Raw genomic sequence first — 11093 nt, 5'->3', positions numbered from 1 at the left:
CACCCTTATGAGCAAGCTGATAAACTATACTAGGAGTTTGGGTTTATCTTTAAAATCGCCTTCTAACTAGGTTTCAGAGGATCTGATGTAAGTCATAGGTATCTGAATCATGTAATGATAAAAGAAACAAGATGTAATGCAGTTCTATTATACTTTTGAAAGATTTGCTGTTTCTCTCCCTGATAAAGCCTTATGTGTGAAATGTCAAAATTAACTCAAATTCACATTTTTCTCTCTCTCATACTTATTTAACCACAAAGTTATTAAACAAACTAGGCATTTCACCTTGAAATAATAGCAAGACTAAAAGGAACATAATACTATTGCAGTTACAGATAAGCTTCATCATACCCTTGCACAAAAAAGACATAAGTACAAACATGAAAGTCATAACTCATTTATTGAATGAATAGTATATGCAAGAATACCAATAAAAGGAAACTAATACTACAAACTACAATTTTGAAAATAAAGCCAATATAACAGGAACAAAATATACATAATATGAGAGGAATGTTTGATTTTGACCCATAATGCATTCCTTATCTTTACAATAACCTAAATGTCTGTTAGAACAAAACTGTATACCTTGGTCTAACTTTAGTGCTTCTTAAAAAAGCAACAACATTCTAGAACACTTTTCTTTTGCTTTGAGATATTTAAGATTCACACATTTGTTCAAGTACATAGATTCTGATTCAACAGTAGATCTACATATCTTGTTATTCTCTTAGTATCTTGAGTAACATGTACTCTTGAGCAAGTACTATCTGAAATTCTAAAACTGATGATCGTTGAAATAAAATGTACTTCAGTTGTGGGTTTTTAATAAATTGAGATGAAAGTAAAACTCACCCTTCCCACCCCCCCTCCCCCCAGGAACAAAGAGCTCATTAAAGTATAGAAACTCAAGTCTATCTTTCTACTCTAAAGAACATTTCTTACTAACATTTCTGGTAAGGCAATAAATGCTCCAGAATAATCTTCAATATATGCTTGCAAAGATTACACTGTTTAATATCGATAACAAAAACAAAACAAAAAAAAGGGAAAAAAGGAAAAAAGAAAAAATGCTTCAAAATTTTAAGCTAAAATATGCATAAAGGACAGTCATGGCAGTATTTTTTGAAATGATGTAAATGTTATATACTTATCAAATAATGTCATGCTTATTAAAACTACAGTTAAGGACTTAAGAGATGAACAGTAAATACACTGCTGAGGTCCATTTTTCTAAATATTCATACCACAATGTAATTACTACCCAAAAGATGATGATGCTACTTGGGAACATAAGTACTGTACAATTTTTACATTGTAAGGCACTTTTACTCAGCATGTGACGAAAACATGGATAGAGAATCAAAATATTGGAAGTTTACAACCGAAGGTGATTTTTCATGTGACTTCAATTTACATTTCAATTTTTAATGAAAGACTGTTTAGCCAATGACACCACAGTGAGAAAAATAGGTAGCCAGCCACGTATCTAGCCAACCAAATGGTAAAGTGCTATTCTGGTTGCTAGTGGCAGAGAAAGGGTTGAAGAAACCCATACAAAGTCATACACTTTATTACATAACAAATTTATTAACTGACAGCTATAGTATTTGAAGTTCATTATATGATTATTGACTGGCCATTATTACCCCTTGGCACCTTCCATTTTTCCTAAAAATATCATTACAGTAGTTGTCCAAAAATGAAGGTGCTCTATTATTCCGTGGGTAAGTCTATGGCACACAATGTAAAAATGATCTAGACACAGTGATTCAAAGATTTAAAATAATGGGTTTCAAGCTGCTGTAAGGAAATAAAGTACAGATCCTTTGGGAAAAGTCACATAGCTTGGTAAACAAACATCTAGATCTGTCGTTGCACTTCAAGTCATGGTGAATTTTGAAAATTCATCACATACATACACAAAAAAATCCAATGGTATATTTAGAGCAAAAGGAGAACAACGTATAGGGCAATCCATTACTAAAGCTAGTTTCCTTCTAAAAATAATAAAAGATGGTTAAAATAAAGCAATCATTGAGTCCCTTGATTTAAGTAAATGTGTGAATACACACTTGACAAATGTGACTTTAAGGGACTAGCAGTTAAAAAAAATCAGTCATTAAGCACAGTGTAATTTTCCACCTGTTACATTTTTAAAATGCTTTTCCATAATCTGCAGAACATCTCAATGTACAGTCAAGTTAACATGTTATTTCTTGTTGGCTAATCTGCTTTAATGTGGTAGGTTAATAAACCAGAAATCAGAATCCCTACCCTTGATACTGAGGTGCTATGGTAATATTAGGCAGAACACAACTAAAGTTTTTTTGGTTTTGCCACAAAGAAATAGATAAATGTGCTTCAGCAGGTAAATGGAAGAAAATATCACTAGCTAGAAATGCCAGTGTGAAAATCCTTTCTAAAAAGCTGGGTTCTTAGGCTTTGAGAAACAATTCTGATGATCAATGAAATAATACCGAACGTTACCAGAAGGAAAATAGGTCACAGAAGCCTATTTTATAGATAAGCAAAGCAATGAATGAAAACATTAAAAATATTAAATAAAGTTTCTAAAATAGTGGTCACAAAATTAAAAATAAATACTGTTTTATGCAAAGACTGTTTTTTTTTTTTTACTTCTACAGCACATGAGACCTCCTTACATACTTTGGGCCAATATATGAAGTGTTCCACAAAAACACGGCACTTGAGAGGAACAAGTTTCAGACATGGTGGCTAAAGTCCTTAGTAAGTGGTAACCCCTTAAATCTTAAAGAGGTTTCATTTGCTGTTGCCAAATGTTAGTTTAAACTTGAAAGGATCCAATCATTTTGCTAGAAGCTCTTTGTATGACATGAAAAGAGAAGAGGTTTACTGTCAAGAGAATTTTGGCATAAGCACTGGAGCTCAAAGCTTATAATCACCAGTTGCCCGAGTCCATGCTGGTTAGTGAGAACAACTTTAACAGGAACCAAATGAAAAGCTTTAGCACACTTCTTGGAAGAGATTTTTTAGCATGTGCTGTCAAAGCCAAGAGAAAAAGAAGGTTCTCTTCATTTCTAGCCTCCGTTACTTGAGCGTGGAAAAAAAATTCAAAAATCCCCATGTGTTGCCACCAGAGGCATGTTTGTACTGTAAAGTGAAATTTGCTTACACTTTCCCTTGAGTATGAATCCACTAAACAAACTTGGACATTCTAAACAGTAGAACTTTGTTCAGTCCAGAAATATAGCTTACTTCATTTCAATGTCTGCTTTAACTGTTGACACTATACACAGGGTTAATAGTGTTTCAATTGCTTCCCAGAAACTGCGAACTACAGCTACGTAATACCAACATGTCAAACTCTGCCATCTAGTGAAGGCTCATAAAACAAACAAGATGCTTTTAGGCAGTTCAATGAAGGATCTAAGAGTTGGGCAGTAAAAAGTTACAAACCCTTTTTGATTTTAGAAAACAGTGAAAAAAGAATAGTAGTTATGGATGTCTTATTCATTCCCAGTTTTCTAACTCTGTCCCATGAACCTGTTTAAAAGATGATAAAAAAATGTAAAATATGATGCTTGAGGGGAGCACAATAAATAAAATGTTATTGAGGAGCAAGAATATCTTATTGGTTTGACACTACAACTACATTTATTGATAAAGTGGATAGCTTGTTTTTACAGTTACAAAATCAGCTAGTTAAAAGAAAAAAAACTATGCAAACCTACACATCCTCAGCATTCTAGTAACATGCTTAACTAAATATAATAGCATTAAAAAAAAACCAAACTGCACATTATTAGTTCAATATATATTTATCAGTGTGTACTGTATTCTGACAACACAGCCAATATAGTTAACTTTCATACCTAGTTTCCATTAAGCTGCTGCTGAGTTAGTTGTTGCTGATCAATTTCTACTTTTCCTCGGCTTTTACTCTCTCGTTCTTCATCTTCTTCATCTCTCTCATCATTTCCACTATGATTTTTACAATATAGTCTACAACGATGAAAGATAAAAATCTCAAAATGTTTTGTCATTATTGATGAGAACATATTTACATCATTAGTGGATGAGGTTGATGCCCATTTAAAATATGGTCTCCTCATCCATGCTTAAAAACTCTCCACAATTAGGTAAAGGTTCATTTCTATTTAATAGAAAGGAAAGCACTCTATTAATGAGATACAAAAAGTTCATCTCAAATAAAACCTCTGGTTTAGGATGAAAGTTAGCACATATGTTCAAATATAAGGCAATTCCTCACTTTGCCCAATGAGATTAAAAAGGTTTTCAGCCAACATAAAAATATCAATTTTCAGTATATATGTGCAAGTGTCAGTTGCTCAGTTTTGTCTGACTCTTTGTGACCCCATGGACTGTAGCTCACCAGGTTCCTCTGCCCATGGAATTCTCCAGGCAAGAATACTAGAGTGGGTAGCCATTGCCTTCTCCAGGGGATGTTCCCAACTCAGGGATCCAACCCAGGTCTCCTGCATTGACAGGCAGATTCTTTACCATCTAAGCCACCAGGGAAGCTTTACTATTGGTGTTTTACTATATACGCACCAATATATTTTGCATAATCAATCATCTCCACCATAGTCAGAGAAGGGTGGGGGATGATCTGAGCTTAGTTTTAAGGCAATTATACACAAGATGACAAGATGGAACAATGCTTAAAAAATGTTCAGTAGATGCCCTCTTGTGGGCAGCAATGGATAAAAGATGATCACGTAAGAATTCATCTGCCACAGATGATGTAAGAGTAGCTTTAACATGAACGTTTCTAACAAGTGAGTAGAATAAACGGCAGAGGTGGGGTTGGGGGGGCAACAAAGATAATTGACTTCTGACATAGTTTTGTTCATCACTTTTTATTCTTAAAACATTTTCAATCATTTTCAAAGAACTAAGGAGAATTTCTACTCTTCAAACACTGAACATTAGGAATCACTTTTTAAATCATGACTTCAAGTATCAAGTGTGAGACTTTTTTATAGTGTACCTGTGAAGTATCTTCCTCCAAAATACAACCTGAATCTAATTAAGCCTTTGAACCAAGTTATAAATACAGGAAATACAGAGGGGTAGGAAATGAGGTATATGGTATATGAAACCACGAACAAGCAAATAGATAAAACCTAGAACAAGGGGCTTTTCCAAGACAACTTATCAGTGTTCTTCAATAAGTAGGAGGAAAAGGCAAGGGTGGAGTGGGGACTGTTCTTTATTGACAGAGACTTAAGAGACTTCCATTAAATGCTATGTAAGGACTGTGAATGTATTGAAATTTGAACAAATCAAGGCCAAAAGAACATTTTCAAGACAACTGGGGAAAGGTGCAAGTGGACTGGGTATGAGATGATACTAAGAATTTACTGTTAATTTTAAAAAGTGTGATAATAATTGCACAGTGATACTAAAATACCTAAGGATAAAATGACAGAAGATCTGGGATTCTGCTTTAACATACCTCAGAAAGAAAAAAAATGTAGATGAAACAACTGTGCAATAACTTGGTACCTGCTGAGACTAGGAGTTGTGTAGTTTTAGAAATTTTTATAACAGAATTTTATCTAAAAGACGAGCTCTTTGTTAGAAAAATATTAATCTTCTCTGGGATTATTTTTCACTCAAGGACTATTTCCCATAGACCTATTATGTGTCTTTCCCCAGTCTGGACACCCAGGCCACAGGTGTTGACTAGTCAAAGATCTCTGCTGTCACAGAACTTACTGTTTTATGGTGGGAGGCTAAAATTTTAGAAAACTATATATGTATATAGTTTAGAAATACAATAAAACAGGATACAAAGATCACTATATAATCTTCCCTTGCCTTTTTAATATGAATATATTCATGATCCATCCTAAAGGTAATCAGTCCTGAATATTCATTGGAAGGACTGATGCTGAAGCTGAAACTCTAATACTTTGGCCACCTGATGCAAAGAACTGACTCATTTGAAAAGACCCTGATGCTGGGAAAGATTGAAGGTGAGGAGAAGGGGACAACAGAGGATGAGATAGTTGGATGGCATCACCAACTCAATGGACATGAGTTTGAGTAAACTCTGGGAGTTGGTGATGGACAAGGAGGCCTGGCGTGCTGTAGTCCATGCGGTCACAAAGAGTCAGACATGACTGAGCGACTGAACTGATTCATGATCCAGAGAGGACTGGTAAAGAAAGAAGGGAAGGAAGCCATTTCATGTAGAAATATTCCTCCTTTCATTTCCTCCTATCTGCCCATTCTTCTCTCCCCAAACTACTTGGTTATGGACTTATTTGAACTCAATGGTCTCCATGAAAAAAGCTAGATTCCACCTTCTAAGTTTAGAAACAAATTTCAATGTGAAAAAATAAAAAGAACATTTCAAATCATCATAGATCCCAGTCCAAATATTTTTGTTCAGAGATGACCACTGCAACATGGTGTTCTAACTACTACAAAAACCATCTAAACGTCTAAAAGAACTGATTAAACAAGCTAAATCACGCATTCAATGGAATACTAGACAACCATTAAAATGGTGATGTGCTGCTGTTTAACATCACAGAAAAAATGCCTCTACTAAAGATACAGAAAGTGGGAAACAGGTTATAAAATATTATATATAAGAAAGTTTGGTTTTTTAAATGTATACATGTAAATAATCACATAAATGTCTAGAAGAAAACATTCCAAAAGATTTAAAAGTTATCTTTGATGCTAGAATTAAAGTTGATACTAAGTTTTATTTTTATCTATAGTTTCCATTTTCTTTCTGAAATGAAAATGGATAACTATTGTGAAAAGAATATCTAAATAAAGTTAAATTTTAAATACAACAATTCTCATATATTTGATTTTAAATATTTTTAAATGAGCTTGTTATTTTAAAATATTATTGGGGGACTCCCCGGTGGTCCAGTGGCTAAGACTCCATGCTCCCTATGCAGGGGGCTGGGGTTCAATCCCTGGTCAGGGAACTAGGTCCTATATGCCACAACTAAGACCCAGCCCAGCCAAATAAATAAGTAAATAAAATTAAAAATAAAACATTATTGGCTACTTTAAAAAATAATGTATTGCTCATGGACTATATAAAGGAGAATATAAAATTGTCTCTTCTTCCCTATGCAATGAATAAGAGGTGACAACCATTACATTTGCTGTCTATACTCCTAGAAATTTTTCTATGTATAAAAACCATGCGACTTCCCCAGTGGTCCAGTGATTAAGACTCTGTGCTTCAAATGCAGGGAGCATGGGTTTGATCCCTGGTCAGGAAGTTAAGATCTTACATACTGTGCAGTGTGGCCAAAAACAATCCTATAATGTGATGGGATCTAAATATAATTTGGACAAACAGGCTTTAAAAAATACATGTATCTTGTATGCATGTATACATGTATACACATATCTTGTATGCATGTATACATGTATACACATATCTTGTATGCATATACTTTACATATGCTAAAATAGAATTATGCAACTTTTCCCCCTTGACTGGAAATACCTCTTTCATAACTCTACACATGGGTCTACTTTATTTAACTGCTGCATAGCATTCCACTAGATGCTTGTATGTACTAAAATTCATTTACTAAGTCTCTTGATGGAATTCTGATTTTTTTCCTTTCTTTCTTTTCTTCTTGCTATTGTAGGTGAAACATTAATAAAAATATTTCCCCTTTCTGCATGAGAATTTCACCTTTGGTTAACTCTTTAGCTCTGTTCCCCTGGCAACTTAACAAACATTCAGTTCAGTTCAGTTCAATTGGTAGACTATATCTGGATTGGGGGCTTCCCTGATGGCTCAGCGGGTAAAGAGTCTGCCTGCAATGCAGGAGACAGAGGAGACACAGGTTTGATCCCTGGGTCAGGAAGATCCCTTGGAGAAGAAAATGACAACCCACTTCAGTATTCTTGCCTGAAAAATTAATCCCATGGACAGAGGAGCCTGGCAGGCTATAGTCCAAAGGGTCACAAAGAGTTGGACACGACTGAGTGACTCAGCACATGATTGAAACATTACAACTTCTCTAAGCAGAAAGCCTCCAACTCTGTGAACATTTCCCTTTCTGAAATTAGTTTTAATGGTGTCCAAGTCCTTACTGGCAACACACACAGGTTAACCAGGAAGGGAAACTTCCTCTGTAAACTCTGCCTCCCCCCAGATAAAAGCAAAATATTTAAATTCTCTAAAGAACCACAGATATAAAATGGAGAGCAGTTTATCATTGGAGACCTAAACCTTAAACAATATATATCTTTTACTACTAGTCTGCTTGTGTGGACTGAGCAAACAACAGTGCAAGAACATGTATGTGTAAGAAGTTTCACTGCATTGTTAGTGAGAGCAGCAATATCCACTAAGACATCTTCTTAGATTCTAAGATTCCAACAAAGATATGGATCTATCTTCAGTGATCTTTATCCCTGGGCCAGTACCATACTATTTTCATTACTATACTATATGATTGGCTTTGATATATAACAGGAAGATTTCTCTTCTCAATTGCATTAAAAATTTTCTTGGCTTCATGTGATAAAGATTAGTTGGCTACTCCAATATCTATCCCTGCCCTTACCTACATAGTACTAAACCATATTTTGTTTGGGTAGCAATGTGTCCACTAAAACTATATTTCCCAGACTCCATTGGACACGTGACTAAATTCTGGCAAATGAGATGCTGAGTGTATGGAAATTCCAGGAAAGCTGATTAAAGCCTGACTCAGGTGGAGCAACAGCAACTTGGCCCTTTCATCTTCCTTTGCCCCTGCTTCCTCCTGCTTCCTATGGAAGGAAGAGACAACGGGAAGAAGGAAATGGGGACCAATGATAACACGGAAAAGCTGCCTACCACATCTGCATTGCTTTCCCCTGGACGTCTTTCAGGAAAGAAACAAACTTCTATCTTGTTTAAGTTTCCATTTCTTTTTCCAGTAATATAAGGTAACAATCATTACTAATAGACAATAATACATTTACTTTTTTAGATAAAACTGTCAAAAAGTTGGATTTAATTAAAATTGTATTAAAATATATAACTTGGGAAAAACAGGTATCTTTCAAAGTTGAGTCTATCAAAGATCATAATATACTTTGTTATTCATTGGGGTCCTATGTAAGATGCTATTTTTTTAAGACAAAGTTCACCTTTGGGGTGTGTGTGTGTGTGTGTGTGTGAAGAGGAGTAAGAGTTTGGGGGGGAGTGGGAGACAGTTTTCCTTTACATTTTTTAACTAGCTATTTGTTGTTTAGTTGCTAAGTCATGTCTGAGTCTCTTGTAACCCCATGGACTATAGCCTGCCAGGCTTCTCTCTTCATGGGGTTCTCCAGGCAAGTATACTGGAGTGTGTTGCCATGGAACTGTGGGGGTTTTTCTGTCATGGAATTGTTTTTAAAAATTCATCTCATATTCAGCAGTCTTACTGAGTGAGCTCTTATAAATTGTTAATAAATTCAGAGTTGATTTCTTTGGATTTTCTTGGTAGACAATGAAATCAATAATATTGACAATTTTTTCTCCTTCACAATATTTACTATACATTTTCCTTCCTTTCCTTGTTGTACCAGCTTAACCCTCCAGAAGAACAGTGAAAGTGACTTTGGTAGTTGGCACCCTTGTCTTGTTGCTGATCTGAATTAAAGTGTATTGGTATAGTGGTTCTCAATTAGAGATGAACTTGAGAATCACTTAAGTGAAGTGAAGTGAAGTCGCTCAGTCACGCCCGACTCTTTGCGACCCCATGGACAGTAGCCTGCACCAAGCTCCTCCGTCCATGGGATTTTCAAGGCAAGAGTACTGGAGTGGGTTGCCATTTCCTTCTCCAGGGAATCTTCCCAACCCAGGGATTAAACCCAGGTCTCTCACATTGTAGACAGACACTTTACCATCTGAGCCACCAGGGAAGTCCTGGCAAGTTATAAAATACATGGTTTGGGCCTCAACCTACTGTGAGGGCCCGGGCATGACCATTTTTAAAGAGGGCTCTCTCTACCTTCTGGTTAAGAACCATGGTCCATTTACTTTAATGCCAAAGAAGCTGTTTTTTTCTCTTAACACTCTAGTAAGACTCCTAGCTTACAACCAAGAGCACTTTTGCTACCTTACTTTAAAATTCAGAAATGGATGTTGAATGATATCAAATGTCTTTTCAGTTTCCACTAGGAAAGCACTAGGATTTTTCTTTATTAATTACAATGGGTCACAGTCCTAATTGTGAATAAACTTGAAACTGTTAGACTACAGCCCTGGATTTGATTTTCTAATATTCTATTTTGGATTTTGGTACATATATTTATAAAAGTAAGATCAGTCTCTAGTTCTTAAATTTCTGTTGTTAAATGGCATCTTTGTCAGATTTAGTGTCACAACTATGCAAGTGTTACAGAATGAATCAAGAAGTTTTCCATTTTTTGCTATGTGTCCATGGGGTTGCTAGGAGTCGGGCATGACTGAGCAACTTCACTTTCACGTTCATGCATTGGAGAAGGAAATGGCAACCTACTCCAGTATTCTTGCCTGGAGAATCCCAGGGACAGAGGAGCCTGCTGGGCTGCCGTCTATGGGGTCACACAGAGTCGGACACGACTGAAGCGACTTAGCAGCAGCGGCAGCAGGACTTTTAAAAATAACTTTGGAATTATCTGTTCCTTAAAGGCTTGATAGAATTCATTTGAAAAACATGTGCCTTTATTATTAAGCACAGTTTGGCCAAGTTTATAACACAGCATTAGCACCTCATGCAGTCACCCAAATGGCTTGGTGACTGCTGACACAAACTGCTTTGTCCATGAGGTAGCTGACTCTGGGTCCTTGGTTTACTGCACACTGGGAATGTGAGAGCAAGGAAGTCCTTTACAACTTGCGAAGACAAACCAAATAAATATTCAGGGATCCCTATCAACTTACTCTCCATTTGATTAAACAATGGGAACTATTATAGATTCATATTGATACCACTAGTCCAATGCAGCACAGGTAAGGAGAAGACCATAAAAAAACGAAGGCAACATAGAATCCCAAACCTCCAAACCTTACTCTTTCATCAGTCTTTCAAGAGTACCTTTAGACTTCTATCTTCACAACTACTATTCTAATCTAC

At 35.8% G+C, this 11093-nt stretch overlaps 1 protein-coding gene across 3 annotated transcripts in view; it reads right to left on the bottom strand.

Moving 5' to 3' along the window:
• Positions 1-993: 993 nt before the first annotated feature.
• Positions 994-11093, bottom strand: part of PHF6 (PHD finger protein 6) — a 48442-nt gene continuing 38342 nt past the window's right edge. For 2 of the 3 annotated variants that reach the window (XM_055562883.1, XM_055562885.1), the window contains exons 10-11: positions 3858-3987; positions 994-3528 (exon numbers count right to left, since the gene is read on the bottom strand). In XM_055562883.1, the coding sequence (XP_055418858.1) occupies positions 3858-3987 (130 nt within the window). In that variant the 3' untranslated portion in view covers positions 994-3528. The remainder of the gene's footprint in view (positions 3529-3857; positions 3988-11093) is intronic. The other variant, XM_055562884.1, reaches the window with a different exon arrangement.

Source organism: Bubalus kerabau, chromosome X (genome assembly GCF_029407905.1).
Source record: "Bubalus kerabau isolate K-KA32 ecotype Philippines breed swamp buffalo chromosome X, PCC_UOA_SB_1v2, whole genome shotgun sequence".
NCBI lineage: Eukaryota > Metazoa > Chordata > Mammalia > Artiodactyla > Bovidae > Bubalus > Bubalus kerabau.
This window is presented reverse-complemented; position numbering and strand designations above follow the sequence as displayed.